Here is a 23,078-nt window from a genome sequence, read left to right as displayed (position 1 = left end):
CTGCTCTTGTAAAAAGCCCTCATGTTCCTTGGCTGTTATAGGACCATGCAGAGCATTACGATTTTAAACTACATATAAATAGGGGAGAGTTTAATTTTGAGAACTACATGGAAATACATTTTAATTGTACTCTGATGACTCAATTTAAAGACTGACTCATGTAAATTATAAGTAACGAACAGGCTGAATTCAGTACAAAATTTCATACTTACAGTAAAATCCCTCCAAGCGCTTTTCTTCATGATACAATAAATAATCTTTAATAATGATGCAGACACATATTGCCAAAGCAGCCACTGTAATCGGAATTGTATATTCTGAAAACAGAAAGATTACATTGGTGGTTGTCACGGACTCGCGGGTTTCTCTAACATTGTTCAGGCTCATTGAGCTATGTGGCTATCTGGAGAGCTGGGAAACACGCTAAAGACTAACAACAGGGAGGCCAGAATGGCCAGCAACACCTGCTGGCCAAACGGGGTAGAAGACATGAAAAACTCAGACAGACGGGTGCTGACCCTGACAGTGGTGTATAATTTTCCACACTAGTGCCTTATCCTATCATTATTATGGATATAAAATGTAACATTAGTCTGCGGTATATAATTATCCACACTAGTGGCTTATCCTGTCATTATCATGAATATAAAATGTAACATCACGACTGTCTGTGTTTAATAAACCAAAGGTTTTCTCAGTTAAACAATCGTTGTCTTTCCTTCAGCTCCCTTTACAAAGGTACAGTTCACACATTCCCAGTCACATGATGCCAGGGTTGGATTGTACTGGAAGACAGGTGTTACATATGTTACATACATGACCTCTGCATACTCTGTATTCAGCTCACTTTATGTTTATGAAACAGTATTCGAGAATACAGATACTTTATTAAATTTCCATCAATCCATCCATCCCTTAACTTCTGCTTGACTGGTGTTTGGGTCAAGGCGTTCCCATGCCAACCGAGAGATATAATCCCTCCAGGGTGTCCTGGGTCTGTCCCCGGACCTCCTCCCTGCAGGACATGCACTAAAAAACTCTCTGGGTAGCCAGGTATCCGCACCAGATGTACAAATGTACATCTGTACAGATGTACAGAGATTCTCCCGGATATCCAAACTTCTCATCCTATCTCATTTAGGCCTCCTGTATCCACAATCTCATTTTTTTTTACCCATACAGTAGTTCATAACCATAGGTGAGGGTAAGAACAAAGAGGGACCAATAGATCGAGAGCTTTGCTTTTCGGCTCTGTTCTTTCTTAGCCAGGACGAACTGGTTAAGCGCCTGCAAAACTGCAGACACCACTCCGATCCATCTGTCCAGCTCTCGATCTCGCCTACCCTCACTCATGAACGAGACTCCTGGATACTTGAACTCCTCCACTTGAGGCAGTACCTCCTCCCTGACCTGGAGAGGGCAATCCACCCATTTCCAGCTGAGAACCATGGTCTCAGACTTGGAGGTGCTAATCCTCATCCCTGCAGCCTCGCACAAGGCTGTGAACCGCCCCAGAGCATGCTGGAGGTCCCCAGCAGATGAAGCCAACAGGACGACATCATCCACAAGAAGCAGCAACGCAATCCTGAGGCCACCAAACTGGACGCCCTCAACACCCTGACTGCACCTAGAAATCCCGTCCATAAATATTACAAACAAGACCGATGACAAAGGGCAGCCCTAGTGGAGCCCAACTCACACTGGGAACACGTCCGACTTATTACCTGCAATACGGACCAAGCTTCTGCTCCGTTCATACAGGGACCGAATCGCCCACAGTAGCGGGCCCTGAACCCCATATTCCCAAAGCACCCCCCACAGAGCACTTCAGGGTACCCAGTCATAAGCCTTTTCCAAGTCCACAAAACACATGTAGACTGGATAGGCAAACTCCCAGGCCCCCTCCAGTGCCCTCACAAGGGTAAAAAGTTGGTCCAGCGTTCCACGGCACGGACAAAAACCACATTGTTGCTCACCCTCCTCTCGTCCACCCCTGGGGCCTGGCCACCACGTAGCCCTTTAACACCTGGCCACCACAACCCCAGTGATGGGCAAGTCCACTCCAGCCCCCTCAGGGCTCTGTGCCCTGATGTCTAAGGCAGTGCGCATAGATGTATCTGAGGCAGAGCTGAGGAGGTCCTCAAAGTATTCTTTCCACCACCGGGTAATGTCCTCAGGTTAGGTCAACAGCACCCCCTCCCCACTATAAATTTTAGGAACCAGAAGCTGCTTCCCCCTCCTGATATTCCGGATGGTTTGCCAGAACCTTTTTGAGGTAAACCGAAAGTAACTTTCCATAGCCTCACCAAACTCCTCCCATGCTTGGGTTTTTGCTAACACAACCGCTCGAGCTGCATTCCGCCTGGCCTGCCGGTATCCGTCAGCTGCCTCCGGAGACCCCCAGGCTAACAATTCCTGGTAGGTCTCCTTTTTCGGCTTGACAGCCGCCCTCACCTCCGGTGTCTGGATCCTCCATCACCCGCCAGTATAGACCCTGGAGGGCAAAGAACTTTCTGGCCAGAGTCTTGGACACAGGCGAGGCAGTGAGCAGATGAGCCTCTAGTGTCGGCCATGATTTGGCAGGCAGACAAGCTTCGGGCACAGGTGGTGGCAAAACTGTGGATCCCGGAAGGGCTTCCGACATGCCCTCCTGTTTGTGACCCTTCCACTTCTTTTTTCTCCGGCGTCGAGTATACTGGAGGAGAGGACAGCTCGGGCAGTGCTACAGCTGTGACTTGAGGCAGCCCACAGTCCAAATGCATCTTCCATATCATGGCTTCTGCCACCCCTCCCCTTAAGTGCCGTAAGTTGGCTCACACCTCCTCCACGAGGTGCAAGTTATTAGGCAGGGAGATCTGCTTCAGGATCTCCTTCGACCGAGTAGAAGGGCTCCAGCCGCGGGGTCCTTTTTGACCTCGGACTGTGTGAGCAAATAGATCACCCCATCGATTAGGTTGAGGTATTCTTCCTCTGTGAGTCTAGGTGTCTTGGTTTCGAGTTCTGTCATTCTGTCGTGCCTTGGAATCTCCTCATGGTGTGCTAACCAGGAACCACTGAGGGAATCCAAGACGGCCGGGTACTCCGAACTGTCATTCGGCGCATAAGTGCAGATGACAGTCAGAGACCTCGCCCCAAAACGAAGGCGCAGGGAGACAGCCTTTTTGTTCACCAGGGTAAACAACTCCGTTGTTAATGCACCGAGCTGTGGGGCCACCTGCTCACCCGCTACAACTCCAGAAGAAAAGAGCACCCGGCCCCTCTCCAGGAGATTGGTTCCAGAACCCATGCTATGCGTTGAGGTGAGCCCGACTACATCGAGTCAGTATTTCTCAATTTCACGCACAATTTCAGGTTCCTTCCCCACCAGAGAGGTGATATTCCATGTCCCGAAAGCCAGTTTTGTCAGCCAGAGTTCGGTCCGCCATGGCGTCCCTTTGCCGCCACCCGATCCACAATGCACCCAACCCCTGACATTCCCCTTGCGGGTGGTGGGCCCACCTGGGCACAGTCCCGCGTACCTCTTTATGAAATTTAAGCTGAATATTTTTCTTTAAAAAATTTCAGTGTGCAGCAGCTAGAAAAAAACTGTCTGCATCAAAAGATAAGATTAATATACAGTAAACTTTACTGATCTCAAGGGGAAATCTTTGCGCAAACGGCAGCAAGTGCAAAGAGCACAGACGGACATACATATAGTGCAAAACAGACAAAGCAAAAAGACACTAAGCAGTGAAAAGAACTAAATGTGGTGCAAACAAATTAAAAAGTACACATAAAAAAGCATGCAAACAGGATATTGGAATATTAAGAAAATGAATAAATAGTTTTATCCATCTATCCATCCATTTTCCAAACTGCTTATCCTACTGGGTCGTGGGGGGTCCGGAGCCTATCCCGGAAGCAATGGGCATGAGGCAGGGAACAACCCAGGATGGGGGGCCAGCCCATCACAAGGCACACTCACACACCAATTCACACCTACGGGCTATTTAGCAAGTCCAATTAGCCTCAGCATGTTTTTGGACTGTGGGGGGAACATGCAAACTCCACACACATGTAACCCAGGTGGAGACTCGAACCCGGGTCCCAGAGGTATGAGGCGACAGTGCTAACCACTGCACCACCATGCCGCCCCTAAATAGTATTATTATATATTAATATACTGATGAGCCAAGATACTATCACTAGAGGTGCACCGGTCCGATATTCAGATTGGTACTAGCATCGATCCTGACCTATTCAATGGAACTAGTATCGTCCACATGTGACCGATCCTTACTTATTTATTTCACAAAGTTAGCTCCTACTTTTCTCAAATTGATTTGTTCAATCACTTACATGACAGCTCTTTACCAATTTAGATGTGTGTTTTGCAGCATTAAAACTGAACGCTAACGCTGGTACTCAGTTTTTCTGATTTTCTGTTTTCTCAGATGGGTGTAAGCGCAGATACTTCTGTCTGCTGAGACATCATGTAAATATCCTTTGCAGCAAGAGAAGCGTTAAAACAGCAGATAAGAGGGTGACGGTCTGAAAATATTGTACACTTTTAACAGCACTTAGTTGAGCAATTTGCAACCTTTATAAAACCAATGTTCAAAGTTTTGAGAGGTGGGAGTAGCATTTAGTGACAAAATCCACTAAACAAAGTGCACACAAGTGTGCAAGACAACGCAAGTAATATGAAACTAGCTTGAACTGTTTTCCTCACTCACTACAGCCTGTGATACAAGAGGGGCTGCTAGTGCCACACTGTTGCCTGTGGGAGAAAAACTGTGGGGCATTTTAAGCATTCGAATCCTGCATATCCTCACGTGGAAGATATTCAAATTTAACTGTGGTACTGTGATAGGATGCAACCTGTGCAATAAGTCAATTTGTGATATTTCCTTGCTACTAAATATTCCACGGTCAACTGGAGAGATGGGACAATGCATGCTGAGATGCACAGTGTGCAGAAGTTGCCAATTTTCTGCAGAGTCAACAACTACAGACCTCCAAACTTCGTTTGGCCTTCAGATTAGCTCAAGAACAAGGCATAGAGAACTTCATGGAATGGGTCTCCATGACCAAAGCAGCTGCATCCAAGTCTTACATCGCCAAGTGCAATGCAAAGCATCGGATGCAGTGGTGTAAAGCACGTTGCCATTGGACTCTAGAGCAGTGGAGACGTGTTCTCTGGAGTGACGAATCTCGCTTCTCTGTCTAGAAATGAGTTTGCAAGAACTTTGTGGGAACATTTTGGGGATGGCTCCGTCCTGTTCATGGATGAGCAAGTCTGGTGTGGAGAAACTTGACTGGCCCTGACCTCAACCCAACAGAACACCTTTGGGATTAATATAAAGTTGGATCAGCCCATCTCTAATTATGACTACCCCCATGTGAAAACTGCACATGTCAAGGTCTGGGATGTATTAGACAGCATTTGATACTCGTAGTTGACAGGCTGAATGCAGAAGAAATAGGCAGAGATTAAAGACACTATAGTTTTTGTCATTCCTTTCGGCACCACTCAGGCCCCAACTAGCGAATGCAATAACCCTTTCCACACCTCCCTGCCTCTGACTAAGTACAGTTCCAAGGCCTCAAAGGCTCCCATCGGTTGTCAAGATGAAAGGCACACTTAAATCGGGATAGGCAATTACACTGCATGCTCTCTAAGGAGGTCAAAGGCAGCCTGGCCGTCATCACTCCAAAAGAGTGGTTGGGAAGAGTCTCTTTCATTCCCCTTCTCTACCAAAGCATGGAGGGGTTTGGAAATCTGAGCAAAGCCTAGCACAAAATGACAGTAATAGCTCATGAATCGTAAGACTTGCCTAATCTCTTTTGAACTTTTTGGCACGGGCCAGGTCTCCAGCGCACTCGCCTTCTCCCGTTCAACTTCTATTCCCCTGGGCTTCAGCTTAAGGCCATGTTGCTTCTAACAACTGGAAACTAAATATAGTGGCTCTTGAAGTCCTCAGAGAAGATTATGATATCACCCAAGTAAATGAGGAGAATGTCGAAATCAAGATCACCCAGTACCACCTCAATTAATCTCTGAAACGTGGCAGGGGCATTACAAAGCCCAAAAGGCATATGAGTCCCTTCATACAGGTCAAAGGATGTAATCACTGCTGTTTTTGGACTATCCTGCTCACTTACAGCCACCTGGAAATAACCAGCATTCAAGTCCAAGGTGGAAAAGAGCCTGGCTTTTCCTAAGGCATCAAGAAATTCCTCCACATGAGGAAGAGGGTAGGCATTCTTACAGATCACTTGGTTCAGTTTTCTGTAGTTGCAGCAAAAACAAATACTGCCATCCTTTTTCCTTACAATGATAGCTTGTACATACATCCTTGTGCTTCTCCAGCAACTAACAATCCCTTCAGAAGGGTAGTCCCCCCAGAGTTCACTACCAACACCAGACACTTGATCTCGGGTATTTGGCATCGCCCCCAGATTACTCTTTCACTACATGGAGGAATGGTAACAGGATGTCTCCCCGCAACCTTAACACCCTATCTTTCCATCAGGACCAGCTAAATGTGCTCTCTTTTCTACCTGACCCATTATCCACTTCAACTTGGCTGCAGCTGCCCTGGGGGCACATCCTGTTGATCCCTTCAGCACCAAAGGAAACATCCTGCAACTCCCCAATGTCATTCATGCCAATAATACCAGGAATCTTCTCTGTTCTATCACCAGATTTGACATCCTTTATGACAAACACACATTTCCTGGGAAGCACCCTACCCAACAACTCAATGACCATTTGCACACACCCTACTACAGGGATATCAAAAGCATTTTCACGACTGCTGTCAATATGATCCACCTGGCCATTGTGAGGGGTGGCTCTGCTCCCTCGTAATATGTTCAATAATATGTCTCAGTGATTCTAGTAACTTCTGAGCCAGTATTTAAAAGACAGTTGGATTTGACTCGAGTGATAACAACTTCCACAGTCAAGCAGTCCCCAAAAGCATGATCCTGAAGCTCTGATATCCCCAGGCCATCTGCTCCCCCCGCTTTCCTTCTGTCCCTCACTAATGAGACACTGTGCTTCTTTTGATTACCCCTTAAGCCGTCCCCTGCCCCACTACCCATTATTTCATTAGCTTTCTTGGACTCCAACTGTACTCCTGGCTTCGGCACCATTTACTAAAACTGACCATAAGTCCTGCAATTAAAGCAAATGTACTGATCTTCGCTATCCTTCCAGCTATTGTGGTTTGAGATTGCTCTGAGCACTTTACAGCTTGGAAGAGCTCAGACATGCATGTAATTTACATTGGACCAATTCGTTAGTTGAGATGCAGGGAAAGGCCTACCAGCATTTTAACTTAGCAATGTTTGTGTGTTTAGCTTTGGCTAAAATACTCATTTCATATTCATTGTCATTGTTCCTCTCATCTGTGTTATTTTATATCTAGTAGCAATAGTTGTAAATAAACACACTGGCTGTTAAAATAATTTTTATTTATTGATAAAACTTGTAATACTGTAATTGAATACAGTTTACTTACCACCGTTCAAACTTCCCAAACTTCCGGGTTTACATGAAGAAACCGAGGGACTGAACCGCATTAGTGAAATAGAGGGGTTTTGTGGGAAGTTGGTGGATGAAGCTAGTTAGAAAGGGGTGTTTTAATTGTTATTACCTAAAATGTATTTTTAGGTGCATATGGGGCATTTGGTGATCAAAGTTGGTTGTGTGTTATTGTTTATTTTGTATTTGTTTGTTTGATTTACTATTTTGGAATAACAGTGTTGTTATTTAGTTAATTGGTGGGCAGGCCTACAGCTTTCTTTAGGCTGTATTGGGCTCCAAGGATCAGTTTGAGGGGGGGGGGGTTTGGTGATGGAGGTAACGTGTGGTTGCAGGTGTGTGATGGCTAGTTTGAACAGAGTCCAGTAAGACATAGCTGGCAGACTTATGCCTGTTTGTTTTTGTTTTGCTCAGTTTTTGTTTGGGCTTCTTGGTTATTGCTATTACACTGTTGTTGCCTGCATGGTTTGCAAGTGAAAAAAAAAATTGAAAAATAAAACGCTTAATTTTTGTGGGAAACCTTTGGGGCCTTTTTTATTTACTCCGCCGCTGACTACCCTGCTACACTAAGGGTATTTTGAATAAGGTACATTTTGAGTATCTACCAGAATACAATACTGAATACATTCAGGACTGTGTATTCAGCATTCAGACTATGTGCTTATTCATAGTATTCTGCCCAAACCTGCGTGACCCTCAACCCTCACACTGACAAAGACGAGTAAATGCAACAGTGTCATAACCTCACTTTTCACTGTGAACACAGATGTGTTTTATCCATCCATCTCCCTGCTGTTCAGGCCCACACATAACTCAGAATTAATGGGATTAGGCCAATCAGGGCTCAGACCCACATACACAGAACCAGGAATCAAACCCTCATTGTGAAGCACACAATACTGCCCACTGTATCAGAACACCTCTGGGAACCAGCAGACAGCACTCACAATCTCTCCTCCCTGCACCACTCAGAGCTCACCATACCAGTTCCACCGGTTCCTATCAGTGCACCAGCCTCTAGTTCCCTCCTTTCCCCTCTGCCTGTTTAAGCCCCAGCTCCCCAGCAGTCCTCATTTAGACTGTAAACTTCTAGCCTGTGTTTCCCTACCTGTGCTAGTCCTTGCTCTCTGTGTTTGCACCTGGTTCTGCTGTGTCCCAGTTGCCCTGTCCCTGCTGTTCCTGTCCCATACCCTGATTTTACCTTATTAAACCCTGTTCTCCTCCTTCCTCACCTCTGGATCTCTGCCTCCTTTTCTGCCCCCCCCCCCCTTACTCCCAGTAGTGACACACTGAGCCTCCACACAGCAGAAGTTATTAAATGTATCAGAAACACCCACCTCCATTTACACATATAATAAGTATGAAAATGCAGGGAGACTCACCTAATTTAAATGTGTTATTAACCCAGGCAAACAGTTGGGAATAAATAACAAGGAACAGCATGTTAAACAGTACAGGATCATCTGTAAGGCAAACAGATCACGTCAGACATCCTCATCCTCTCATCAGTCTATACAGATATAACATAATATTCAATAACAAAGTGTCCTTGGGCTTTTCTTCCCCTGAGATTAATCCTGTCATCCCCAGGGCCCGACCGCACTGTGAGGTCATGCACAGTAAGGCCCATGATCCGGAGTCAGCGGGGGCCAAAACACAGGCCAAGGAATCTAATGCCCTGACGAGTCAGAGGGTCCCTTGGAACCCAGTGGCGTGATGTTGGTGGGGACCAGCAAGTGTCGGCAGGGGGGGGATCCCGGACCATCCCACATGGCAGCCAGGTGTCCCCCCCCAGCCCGTACACCATACATGTCACCTTACATCAGGTCCACACAGTAACATCCTACTGGGTAAAATTTCAGGTGCCCAGGGTACAAATGTAAATTGTTAAACACCAGAACCTACAAACTCCACACAAAGAGCAGAGGTGGGACTCGAACCCCCAGCCCTGGAGTTAAGAAACAGCAGTGCTGCCCTCTGGCCCTGTGTGCCACGGAAAATGAAACAGCTCTAAACCGCACTCCGGTCAGAATTTGTATTATGCCAATGGACATAAATGTTAATGTGAACAAATAAATACACATAAGTATACTTACACAGGAAATAACCCATGATTACAAAAATGTCTCTAAGTCGTCCTGTTCTTCCCAACCTTCGGGAGCGTATTATTCGAAACAGACCGAGGCCAACTGAAATAAGGGAAGATGCGTTTCAGACACCAGACACAGAGTGAAAAGACAGATGTATTCAGTGGTCCTGTGTTTAAATCCCTGCAGAGCACTGTCATCTAGTTTCTGAGTTTGAATCCCCCAGCAGATTTAAATTGGTTATGAAAGGATGTTTCAGTTGGGTATTGTATCAATAACACCCTAATTGTGTAGATTTTAATTACGGAAAACACACTTATAAATATCAACATAATTTCAATGCTCCAGTTTAACGTTTGTGTGTCTAATTCACTACAATGTAGCAAATAAATTTCATGCCCTGCTCATCCAATCCCCCTGTGTGCCACGCCCCCTCGTTAACCTCGTGTGGAATCCCTATGTGATCAGCTGCTTTGCGTTTTTAATTAATCATATGCATTTCAGTCCGCGTTTGAGTATGTTTCCCTAGTCCCGTCACTGACGTTACAGTCTGCTTTTCCCTCATGTTCAGTGTGACTTTCCTAATACTGTAAATCCCTCGTTCCCCGATCCTGCGACTCCTGCTCCCGTTCCATGCCTCCGCGAAGCATGACAATAAATACCTGTATACCAAGTTCTGCCTCAGTGTTCCTGATATTCCAAAGTCTAAAACAAACATTTTAAATACATACTTTACAAAACCTGAAAACATACTTACATGGGAATAAAACCATGATGACTGGCAACATTAATAAAGTGGAAAATGTTGCAAGTTGTTCTTTCCAAGCTAGAGCTGAGTATTTTGCCAGATAACCACCGACAGCAACTAAAAAAAAAGTAATAATAGAGTCAATCACCATGAAATATATGTCAGACAGAGTACAAACACAGATATGTTCACTGGTCCAACACAGGCCAACTGGAAGTTCTGGGTTTGAATCCCTTATTGAACATTGTGGTATGAAACACATATCAGTTTGAATTGGACATTTGATCACACATCCCTAAATGTACATATTAATTGTGAAAAAATAATTAAACAATCCTAGCAGCCACAAGAAACTAAATTAAAATATACATTATCCATCCATCCATCCATCCATAACCACTTCTCAAGTAGAGTCCCATGGTGAGACTATCCCTAAAAAGCCCAGAGCAGGGTACAGCCTAGTGGGGTGTCAGTCCATCACAGAGCACATCCACTCGCACACAATGGGCCATTTTAGACCCCATTTTACCTAAATGCATGTTTTGTGTGTGTGTGTGTAGTGGGGGGACCAGAGCACCTGCAGGCAGAGGCGTCATGCTGATAGAGACTGAAGGGGTTCGGGGCCCCTCAGGGTTTTAGATTTAGATTCTAGATCAAGGGTCCCCAAACTTTTTTCTTTTTGTGAAAATTACACTATTATTGTGGAGATTTTTTTATGATTTTAATTTAAATTTATTATGCCTCCTAATGCTAGAAAAGTGTATTATTTTGTTATGCACCATACAGACAAATGATCATTACTTTTCAGTGATATTCAAAATCAAATAATTGATTTTGCATATGCATATTAATTAGTGTGAACTGTGGGCTTGCTTCTGGCTGGTGAGATGTCCAATGTCAGGTTCCAGTCCTGTCACAGCCAGCCTCAAATGCTCATCAGTGAGTCTTGAGCTCATCAGTTTTCATCAGTTTCATACATGAAAAGGTTTGCTCACAGATATACGTGATGCCAAAAAGTGTGGACATCGTCATTGCATGCTTCTTGATGTTTGGGTATGTCTTGTTTGGGAGGGTAGCATAGAATTCAATGAGACCGTTGGGCTGAAATGCGTCTTTCAGAACATCACAGTTCTGTAACTCAGCCAATTCAAACTGATAAGAAGCAAGGCTTCATCACTGTCGGCAGCGGAGGGATTCTGGAAAAGGCGTTTGACATGTACAGTAGCTCACGGAATTGCACGTCAAACTCCGCCTTCAGCATTTCCAGCGCTTCCACGGATTTTTCGCCAACCATACTAGGAGCTCCATCGGTAGTGATGCCGGCCAGCTTAGACCAGTCTAGACCCAGCTCTCCCATCGTTTGGCACACTTTACCAAAAATTTCCTCCCCTGTCGTAGTGCCTTTTAGACTTGTAGGGCTGCCAGCTCCTCGCACACTTCGCTTCCCACAAAGAAAAATTAGCAGCTGTGCCGTGTCCTGTACGTCATTGCTCTCATCCAGTGCTAATGCAAAAAATTCTAATTCTTTAACTTTCTCCTGCAGCTGGGCATATACATTATTCCCCATTTCTTCAATTCATCTGGTGATTGTAGTTGCGTGCAGACCTACCGTATTTAAGATGTCTTTTTTTATTGGGGCACAACAGCATTCATACATTTCTTGACGAATTCACCGTCACTGAATGGCCGACCGCTGCTTGCAATCAGTTTAGCTACCTGAAGGCTAGCTGGAACGGATGACTGGTTCAACTGGATTTGGCGTAAAAACGTAATCTGCTGAGCTAATAGTGCACTTTTTAGCTTCGACACTTTGCTCTAATTTGGTCTTGCAAGCTTGCATGCTTTTCTCTGTGGCGGGTTTCATAGTGTCGGTGCAGATTGTATTCTTTGAACACAGACACTGTTTCTTGACAGATGAGACAAACTGCCACTTCTTTGCACTGAACAAAAAAATAATCACTTGTCCACTTTTGGTTAAATATCCTGCATTCTGAATAAACCTTCCTCTTTCCCGACCGTTTCACCATTTTGTCTTCTCTTTCAGCTCGTACATCATCTGTTCGATCGCAGTGGCACATTACTAGAATGTACCATTCTGTTGGTATGTGATTTTTAAAATGAATTAGGCTACGTTAATAACTAAGGGAAATTTTAGTTTTAAAGCCAACCTTTATTATCAAATACAGACAGGTATATTTAAAATTACATTTTAAAATTATAAACTATGTCGCTGGCAATGTTCAGAGGGCCGGTTCAAATGTGGGGGCGGGCCACAATCGGCCTGCGGGCCGTAGTTTGGGGACCCCTGTTCTACACTGTTTAGCCTGTTTCACAATATTTCTCAAGTGACAGTGCATAAAATGATCATATAATTATCATTGCTAGTGATAGATTTTTTTTCTGTATGTCACGCCCAGCTCGTCCGCTCCTCCTGTGTGCCACGCCCCCTGCTTACCCACGTGTGTTTCCCGACTCGTACCCAGCTGGTTCCGTTTATTTTCAATCAGTCCTGTGTATTTCAGTTAGTGTCTTACCCGAGTCCAGTGTCCGTCATTGATGTAAGTCAGCGTCTGATGTTCCCTGCACCTCGTTGTCCTCCAAATAAACCCCCGTTTTCCCCGTATCCCGCTTGCTTGCCTGCTCCTTACCCGCACGATCGCTGCTCGCTGCCGTTACCTCCGCGAGCGATCGTGACAGAATGACGGACCATAAGAAGAAGCAGAGAAGGAGGAAGAAGCTCCCAGAAGAGCCGATCTGTCTGGGCGCCTGCTCGCTCTCCAGCCCTTGGCTCCCTCAGGAGGAGGAGCTCGTCCTGGGTCCCGACCTGGGACCGTACGGTCTGGGACCCTGCTCCCTGGCGAGGCTCTGGGCTCCGAGCGAGGATGAAGAGGACGAGCCCTTCGTCTTCCCAGACCCAGAGCCCCTCCCTGCGGAACAGCTACCGCCCCCCAAGCGGTGCGATAACCGGCCCGAGCAGCTGGCCAATGGGGGGGCCAGAGCGGTGCGGGAAGCCATCCCGCGAGTCCCCAACTTTCTTAAAGGGGCCCCGGAGATTTCACCCGCGGTCCTAGCTGACCGATACTTCACCCTCCAGGGGCTTTATTGGAGGGTGATGGGAGAACCGGCCCCACAGGCCCCCCTGGAGGGGGAAAGACTCGCCGCACAGCTGGGGCAGGACTTCGCCGCCTTCTCTCCTGACTCCCCGTATTCCGACCTGGAGAGAATGGCTGAGGACCTTAGGAGGCTGATCAAGCTCCGGAGAGCACCGGCTTCAGCTTCTGAGCAGCGGCAGCCGACACCGTCACCCGCGGACCCCGCTCCCGTGCAGCCGCCTTCGCAGCCGCCTGCGCAGCTATCGCCTGTGCAGCTCCCCCTGCCTGCAGCTCCCGGGCAGGCGCCCCCACTGCAGCAGCCTGCAGCTCCCGGGCAGGCGCCCCCACTGCAGCAGCCTGCAGCTCCCGGGCAGGCGCCCCCACTGCAGCAGCCTGCAGCTCCCGGGCAGGCGCCCCCACTGCAGCAGCCTGCAGCTCCCGGGCAGGCGCCCCCACAGCCTCCAGTTCCTGACCGCGCTCCAGTTCCTGACCGCGCTCCAGAGGCGCCCCCTCCGCCTGCAGCAGCTCCAGCTCCTGTCCCTTCTCCCCCAGTGACTCCTCTGCCCTCGCCCTGGCGCCATCGACCCCGACCTGGGGTCATCATGTCTGTGTCCCGTAAAGGGAGGGGACACAGACGCAGGGCTGGGGTCCCGCCCGCCCTGCCCCCTGGCTCGCCCTGCCTCGCCTGCGCTGGGGCTCGGTTGGCGCCTGCGGGTCCTGGCCCTCCGGGTCGGCTGTCGCCTGCGGGTCCCTCTCCGGTGCCTCGTCGCCCTGCCTCGCTCCCCCCTTCGGTGCCTGGTCGGTCGCCTGGGGGTTTCCCGACGGCGGCTCCTCGGTCGCCTGCGGGGCCCCCACCTTCGGCCCGTCGGAGGACGTCGCCGCCTGCTGCGGCTCCCCCCCTCGCCTTGCCTTCGCCCTGGCCCCTTCCAACTCCCTCGTCCCCTTCCCTGGTGCTCCCTCCTGCTCCCTCCCTGGCCCCTCCGTGGGTCCCTCGCCCTGTCTCCTCTGCCCCTCCGTGGTCCCCTCTGGCTCCGGCCTCCCGGCCGTCTGCGGCCCCTCCGGCTGCCGCCCGTCGCCCGCTGGGGCTCCCACGGGCTCCCCTTGGTTCCCCCGCCTTCTCTCCCTTCTCTCCTGCCCCAGTCCCGCCGGTGTTTGTCCCTCCTCCTGCCTCTGTCCCGCTGTCCTCTGTTCTTGGTCCCTTTGTTCTGCCCCACTCCGCTCCTGGTTTCCCGTCGTTCCCTCCCGTCACTCCTGCTCCTTTTGTTCCTCCTGTTCCCTCTGTTTCTCCCTTCCTGATCTGTCTCTCTGCCTTTCCTGTCCTGTGTCGTGTCTTGTCCTGGCTTCTGCCTCTGTGTCAGTTTTGCCTGTCTGTCTTGTTCCCTGTCCCTTGATGGTTTTGGTTCTTGTTTTTCAGGTTTTGGTTCCCCGGTCTCGTCCCGTCCTTCGCCTCCTCCCGGGCGCGCCCGGTGAAGCGCGCCTTTGGGGGGGGGTTCTGTCACGCCCAGCTCGTCCGCTCCTCCTGTGTGCCACGCCCCCTGCTTACCCACGTGTGTTTCCCGACTCGTACCCAGCTGGTTCCGTTTATTTTCAATCAGTCCTGTGTATTTCAGTCAGTGTCTTACCCGAGTCCAGTGTCCGTCATTGATGTAAGTCAGCATCTGATGTTCCCTGCACCTCGTTGTCCTCCAAATAAACCCCCGTTTTCCCCGTATCCCGCTTGCTTGCCTGCTCCTTACCCGCACGATCGCTGCTCACTGCCGTTACCTCCGCGAGCGATCGTGACACTGTATTTATGGTGTTTAAATTAATTCTGAACAAGGAGATCGATTTAGTGATTCCCAGAGAGCGACTGGGGAGGGACAGTTACAATAAGAGACGCCATATTCAAGTGGAAGTAGGAAGCTCTGCCAAAACACTCTTTGGAGGCAAACAAGGAAGCTGCATGTTGTAGGATGATGCTTAATGGGGCCAAAGATGGAGGGGTGGCATATTTACCCATCAATGCGGTCTCCTTTAAGAGCACACTATTTAAAAAAAATACAAATGATATTCAATTAATTTATTCCACGCAAGCTTGTCACAATGTTTTTGGTATATTTTTTACATTTTTCATATGACTGGAGTTTTTGTAATAAATAAAATATGTTATATGTTCTCTTAATGAAACTGAAATTTATAAATGGATGAAAAAATACAATAAAGTGCTTTGAAGATGAGAAATGTGTGGGGATTTCTTTGGGCTTGTTTGGCCCTGGCGTAGCGGAAAAAATGTATCACAGACCAGGGCCAGATGAGCCCCAGATGTAAAGTTTGAGTCATGGATCTGGGCCAGATCCACACCATATATGGCAGCATTAATAACTGTATTGGGCCAGTACTGGCCAGGGTCTGTTCCTGATCCCTAATCCAAATCCGTACCGGTATTGGGCCGTTGGAAAGAAAGACCCGTTTTGCGGATCTGCACCAAATTCTATCCAATATCTGGCACAGACACCTTCTGCTGTTTGGGTAGATTGGCCAGCCTGAAAAGCCTCTTCACTGGCTCCACCTCACTATCAGCAAGTTAAATCTTTTTTTGTCCTTGATCAGCATTAAAATTATATTTTGCGACTGCTGGATGACCAGATTGAGTTTATAATGTAGGCTAGTAGCATACCATAAAACTGTAGGACATGCGTTGAGAAAATCGGGTGGGGAAAATAAATAAATAAAACAGAATTTCATGAAATTCACATTGAAATTCAGTTAAACAGAGATAAATGTAGACTAAAATCGCAAAATTCTTCTCAAATTTGAAGAAAACGCCAACAAAAAATGTCATTTTGATCTCAAATATCACAAAATCTCGGAATCCTGAAGGGACTGCATGATAAAAGAATATGAGCAAGCATAGTATTATTTTAATATTTTGTAACATTATTTTAATGTAACCCATACAGCTGAATACAGAAAATCTTCAATCCTCAGTGTATATTTTATCTATCATTATTATGGAGTATAATTTTTATTTTTCTCTTTGCAGGAACTTGTTCTGATTTGCTTTGCTGTGCACTGCTGTGTTGCGTTGTTTTGCTTTGCATGGCTGCTTTGCCGAGTAACTTCCTCAGTCATTCTCATTGGAAAACCATGAGGGGACCTTAACCTTGGCAGTGGCCGACCTACCACATGCAGCAAAGAGTGGCATCAGAAATGCCACTGGCTGGGATATAAGGAGGATTCAGCCTTTTGCTTGGGTGGTCAGCTGCAAGTTAAGAATCCATATTATCGACTGCTGGATTCAGAGATTGGAAGAGGCTTTGCAAGGCACAGTGCTCAACAAATGCACCATGGTAACTGCAAAAAGTGGGATGAACATAAGCTGCCCCTTTATTTATTAGTAACTGTCACAACAGAGAGACAGACAGATTGGACACAAAACAAAGGAAAGAGGAAACCGATACAAAGCTGTCCTTAGATTAGCAGAAATAACCAGCACTTTAGCTCAGCTGAGACTTTAGAGAAATCACAGCATTGGCCAGCAGATATGATGACACACTGCATGCAGACCTGGACCTGGCAAAAACGAAGCAAAATGTGTCCCCAGTGCCTCTCTGCAAGCAGCCAGAATCAGACGACTTTATTTGTGAGAAACAGTGTTGGGTGTGACACCTTATAAAGTAATACATTACTGTAATCATATTACATTTGTCTGTAATGCAGCAGTGTATCACATCACTGTTCTTAAATTCAATAATTACATTGCAGTTACTGTGTTCACTTGTGATACAATCAGTTGATGTCAGCGTTTGTTGGCGATATGCACATTACTTTGACTGTTCCACATAAAACGTGTATAATGAAAATAGGCCACGTTAGTCATATACCGTATCTGCTTTTAAATATGCAGTGTAATGTGTGAATGTGACGTCGACAAATCAGTGCAAGCGCATCTTACACAGCCGACCTTATCCAATCTTTATACTGCAGGCGGTCAAGACAAGATGTGTGAATGTGTTTGGTAGCATAGAAGCTCTCCTCACTGCTGTCACACTGCCAAACTGCAGTGGCAAAGGGAAGAGGACAGGAGAGCAGCCCTGAGGACACTGCAGACTGCCGAGTGTCGTGCTTTTCCTCGCAATGAGCTCGGCGCAAAACGTAACCTGCACCCAGTAGCAGTTCCATTGAAAATAAATTCTTTGCTTTTGATGATGAAATAGACTGTTTGAATGCTGAAGTCATTCAATATTTGAAGTCAAGGTCAGAGATGGAGATCTTGTACCATTCCCTACAATAAACGCTGTATTGTTGAAATTTAACACAGCAGCGCCATCTAGTGGGCCAGTGGAGAGGCTTTTCAGGATGGGAAATCTAGTGTTAACTCCAAGGAGAAATAGACTGTCTGACAAACGATGTGAGAGACTCTTCCAGAGATATAACCACTAGTTTACTGATGAATAAGCAACTGGACACACTGACACGGGGAGAACATGCAAACTCCACACACACGGAGCCATGGCAGAGACTCAAACCCTGGTGTCACACCCACCTTGTGGAGGCGGCAACCGCAGCTGATCCCGCTTAGGGATAATCCGTAGAACTTCCTACTTATGAGGTATTGTTGGCATGCCACTACTCAGCGATCTAAACATTTGTTCTTCCCACAGTTGCATTCTGTCCGTATGGCCCTTCCTGAACTACCCACGCCTGCTGCCTGCCCTCCGTCCTTTCCGCCCTCCCTGTGACGCCCCTCGCGGATTCTCCATCTCTGTTCGTCTGCGTCTTCTGAATGACTCCCTAGCTCTTCGACCCTCAACTATTCCCATTACGACCACGACTTTTGGATACGTCTCAGCTTCTGGTGTTTTGTACGGACGGCTTCTGCTTACAACCCTGCAACGGCTTCTGACTTCTCTCTGTCTTACATTAATAAACCTGCTTGCCTGGAATTCCCTGTCCTGGTCCTGTTTTATGGTACACCTGGTCCCAGAGGTGTGAGACAACAGCGCTAACTACTGCACCACCTGGTCCCCCTACTATTTTATATATTTATATTTTATTTTGGGGTCATTTTCATTATGTGGCATTAGAAAACCCAATTGCTTTTATTATTTTCATTATATATTAATATAGGTTTATTTTATGGCTTATAGACTGGCCTGTTTGAAATGCATGAAACATACAGTTGGGTCTTGTTCTGTGCTCTTTTGACTGGTTTTCATCCCCTCTGAAACCATTCTATTTCCTTTCTTTACTTTATTATAGAACATAAAATGAAGAATTTTTAAACGTCATCCTTATTAAAACTGGGAAGCTGATATATGGGTATATATAAGGTTTAATGATATAAGCAATTAGTGACTGGCAATTAAATAAAGCAATGCATCACTGCAAAGTAATGCAACGAGTAGTGTAACTAATTACTGTACTTAATTACTCCCCGTGGAAAGTAAAGTAATCCATTACTTTTTCAAAAAGTAATGAGTAATACGTAATACATTACTTTTTTTTAGTGCTGACCCTAACACTGGTGATGAATGAGGTCAAGATGCAGATTTTTATTTGCCACATGCATGAATGTCCTGCTACACCAGCAGTGATATGAATTTCCACGACTCCAGACTGTGCATCAAACAAAGTAGAAGGATATTAGTGAGGAAGTGAAGAAAGCCAAGTATCTCTCTGTGTCCCTTGAAGCAAAGTTCATACTCCACTTTTCCTTGTGCCGTTATGGTCCGTGCACGGTTGTGTACATGCTACATTTGTCTGTGGATTCAGACGGTCACATACATACAGCGATGATACTCCTCCAGACCAGTAGAGGGCAGATGTATTGCAACAAACACAAATACAAGCAGTGTACTGAAATGGGTAAACTTCTATTTGTTTTAAAGTTACCAGTCTTGGCCAGTATTACAGTAATACTCCCTCAAACCAGTAGAGGAGGGATGTATTGCAACATCTGTACAGCAGTACAAATAGTGTAGTAAAATGGGTAAACTTCTATGCACAGTTCTAAAGTTACCAGGCCTGGCTGGTATTTAGGTAATACAGTATACCAGGGAACTTTGAAATTAGCCGGGACCCCCTCCCTCGCAATGAATTTTATCGGCAAGATCTCAAAATGCCAGAATAGCATTGCTTTTGAAAATATTGTATACCACAGTATATTGTCTGGAGGTTTGAAAAATGAAATATGGCTCAAGTTTACTTCTTAGTTAAACTGTAATGTGACAAAATGAATAAACTTCATAAACACAAAAATGCACAAAAATACTAAAGTACACTATATATACAATGTTCTTATAGTGCAGAACATATCAAACAATATTTTTCCATCGCAGCCAGCAGTGTTTGCATGATCTGTTGATACTGGAAACACCCAGTGAAATTCTATGCACATGCACAGGTGACGTGCACTGGCACACAAAATGTCTGCTAGACACACCTGATGATGAAATTTACAGCCCTCACACTGTGCACAGACGGTAAGCGTGACATTAGTATGAATTGGCCCTGAAACACAAGGGATCAGCTGCCTGTAATTTTATGATATGAAGACAACAGCAAAGACTGAAGGGTGTTTTCTTGATTTAGTCCATGTAAAGGACACAAATGGAGCTGCTCTTGCCAAATGTCTTAGCCAGACATTATACACTTTGGTCTGTATACCAACAATATAAGAGACAGGGCTACACTGGCTGTGCTGCTCTGTCAGCCATTTACAGAGGTGTGCAAGCTGTCATACAGGAGAACAATGAGAGCTGATTACAGTGCGTTGCTGTAATTGCCACATGACAAACCACCTCAGGGTTGAGAACCTGAGTGCAGTCATGTGATAGGCGACACCTCAGCATCACACTAGTCCGAATGGACCAGTGAGAGGTTCTTTCTGGTGGCTGGAGTGCCAATCCTACCATGAACCCCTAAATTATTCCCTGTAAGTTGGAGGACCTCCTTATAGGGTTGTATGTAGATTAACGTCATACTCAGGACGAGACCAATGAGAAGGTCTGTTTTGTGCTTTGCCCAGAGACTGACCCTTGTTGTGGACGTGTGCTTCAGCTTCATGTAAATCCTTTGGTGTTTCTACCATCATGAGAGGCTCTGTGAAGCGACATGGCCTTTTCATTGAGGTTCAACAAGTACTGTAGTGCGAGAGTCAGGGACAGGGAGATACAAAACCCTGCATGTTCTTAGCGTGACAAGATGGTCTTCCAGGATTAATAATTGCAATGTTCTTGTGTCCATTGTTCCTGTAGTGGTAAATGCGTATCAGATCCAGACAAGCAATAGTTTGATCGTGACTCCTTTGGTACAGTATTAGCCCTAAGCATGGCCACTGCTTGAGTTTTGGTTGCAGCTGGTGGCTTTGTACGGAATCTTCACAGTGACTTTTTAGTAATTAGCTTCAGCATACAGGGCATTACAGACATGGTTAGTCATGCCACTTTACAGCTTCTGAGGTTTGTGAGGCAGTCTGTTCACCTCAGAAGGGAGAAAATCCCCCATCCCCTTCAGATGTGTGGGTATTACAGGGGGGTGTGTCCACCACCCAGGCAGGGACAGAGTACAAGCTGTTCATACATAAATAACAATGGGAAGAAAGTCCTCCAAATTCCTTATTGGGTCTTTATATATTTCTTGTGGAAAACAACCTTCTGCAAGCCGATCCTGACTTAGGCTCACTCTGCCAGCCTATTATCACTCTGCCAGCCTATTATCACTCTGCCAGCCTATTATCACTCTGCCAGCCTATTATCACTCTGCCAGTCACCTCTTGTACCAATAAAAGGTTCTTCTCAGCACTAAAGTTTGTCAAAAACCGACATGGGATCATCACTCACTGGATGTTCTCTTTTTTGGCCCATTTTCTGCAAACCCTAGGATGGTTGTACGTGAAAATCCCAGCAGGTCAGCAGTTTCTGAAGTACTCATTCCAGCATGTCTGTCACCAGCAACCATGCCATGTTCAAAGTCATATAAATCAGCTTTCTTCCCCATTCTAGTGTTTGATGTGAACATTACCTGAAGCTCCAGACCTGTATCAGCATGATTTTATACAATGTCCTGCTGACATATGATTGGTTGATTACATATTTTCTTCAATAAGCAGTTAAACAGGTGAACCTAATAAAGTCGCCAGTGAGTGTATGTTGCCGATGAAGCTGCACGCCCACAAAAAAATAACGCCCCTGCATGGAGGAAACCAGTGCAAACACGGGGAGAAAATGCTAATAGCACACATGGGAACTTATACAATACACAGACTTACTGATGGATGAAGCCATGATGACCAGAAATGTAACTCCAGTTATTCCTGCTATGATGGCAAGTATTTTATCTCTTTTTTCTCTGTCTTTGGAATATTTTGTCCAAACCACAAAGTCGACAACTGAAACAAGAATAAAACAGTTAGCAAACATAAAATTCATTTCAGACAGAGAATATAGAACAAATGTGCTGAGTGTCCTGTGTTTAAGGTGCTGCTTTGCACAGCCCTGTCACCTGGTGGATAAGGGGTTAAATCCCATATGGTTAAAAAAAAAACTTCATTTGAAGATATAAATAGGGTAACAAAATGTAACCCAAGGTGCTGGGGGGCAGGGGAGCTTTAATGCACAGGCTTAGCCAGGGGTCTCTGCTAAAAAAGGACCACCCCCCCAATGACCTAGACAAGTACAGCTTTAATGAGAATAGCAGTGGGCAGGGTCACAGGGGGCCTGGAGCCTCTTCCAAGCAGCAGAGGGCAGAGGTACAGCTTGGATGGGAGGCCATACACACACAATCACATGCTATGGGCAATTTACAGGCACCAGTTAACCTGAGAGGGAGACTGTGGGCTTCAGGAGGAAACTTGAGTAGCTGGAGAAAACTCAAATGACATGGGGAGCACATGCAGACTATATACAGGCACAGAGGAGGGGGGCTCAAACCCACAAGACATGGGGAGCACATGCAGACTATATACAGGCACAGAGGAGGGGGGCTCAAACCCACATGACATGGGGAGCACATGCAGACTATATACAGGCACAGAGGAGGGGGGCTCAAACCCACAAGACATAGGGAGCACATGCAGACTGTATACAGACACAGAGGAGGGGGGCTCAAACCCACAAGACATGGGGAGCACATGCAGACTGTATAGAGACACAGAGGAGGGGGGCTCAAACCCACATGACATGGGGAGCACATGCAAACTGCACACAGACACAGAGGAGGGGGGACTCAAACCCACATGACATGGGGAGCACATGCAAACTGCACACAGACACAGAGGAGGGGGACTCAAACCAGCAGCCTGGAGGTGTTAGGCAGCAGTGCTGACCACTGAGCCACTGTGCTGCCCCATGGATACAGATTAACAATGAACAAAACGGATACTGCATTATAAAAAATTTTATTATGTAAATCGTCACACCTTTCTGTGTTTAAATACAAAGTAGAAAATAAATCTTTAGACATAATCATATAGTCCAATATTCCTGAAATCCATTTCTAAATGTACTCACCTCGGAATATAACAAAAAAGATGAAAATAAATATGATTCCACCAGACATTCCTCTAAATGTTGCTTTCTCAGCTGGAGTTGGGGAATATTTTGCTGAGAACTCAATGAAAGAACCTGAAATAAGATAAT

General features: G+C 46.2%; 1 protein-coding gene across 1 annotated transcript in view; it reads right to left on the bottom strand.

Annotated features, from left to right (window-relative positions):
- Window positions 1-23,078, bottom strand: part of LOC125705063 (uncharacterized) — a 44,344-nt gene that overhangs the window by 7,361 nt on the left and 13,905 nt on the right. The window contains exons 8-13 of the mRNA XM_048971393.1: window positions 22,950-23,063; window positions 21,710-21,829; window positions 10,376-10,483; window positions 9,628-9,720; window positions 8,914-8,994; window positions 213-317 (exon numbers count right to left, since the gene is read on the bottom strand). Of these exons, the coding sequence (XP_048827350.1) occupies window positions 213-317; window positions 8,914-8,994; window positions 9,628-9,720; window positions 10,376-10,483; window positions 21,710-21,829; window positions 22,950-23,063 (621 nt within the window). The remainder of the gene's footprint in view (window positions 1-212; window positions 318-8,913; window positions 8,995-9,627; window positions 9,721-10,375; window positions 10,484-21,709; window positions 21,830-22,949; window positions 23,064-23,078) is intronic.

The sequence above is a fragment of the Brienomyrus brachyistius genome, chromosome 12 (genome assembly GCF_023856365.1).
Source record: "Brienomyrus brachyistius isolate T26 chromosome 12, BBRACH_0.4, whole genome shotgun sequence".
NCBI classification, from domain to species: Eukaryota; Metazoa; Chordata; class Actinopteri; order Osteoglossiformes; family Mormyridae; genus Brienomyrus; species Brienomyrus brachyistius.
This window is presented reverse-complemented; position numbering and strand designations above follow the sequence as displayed.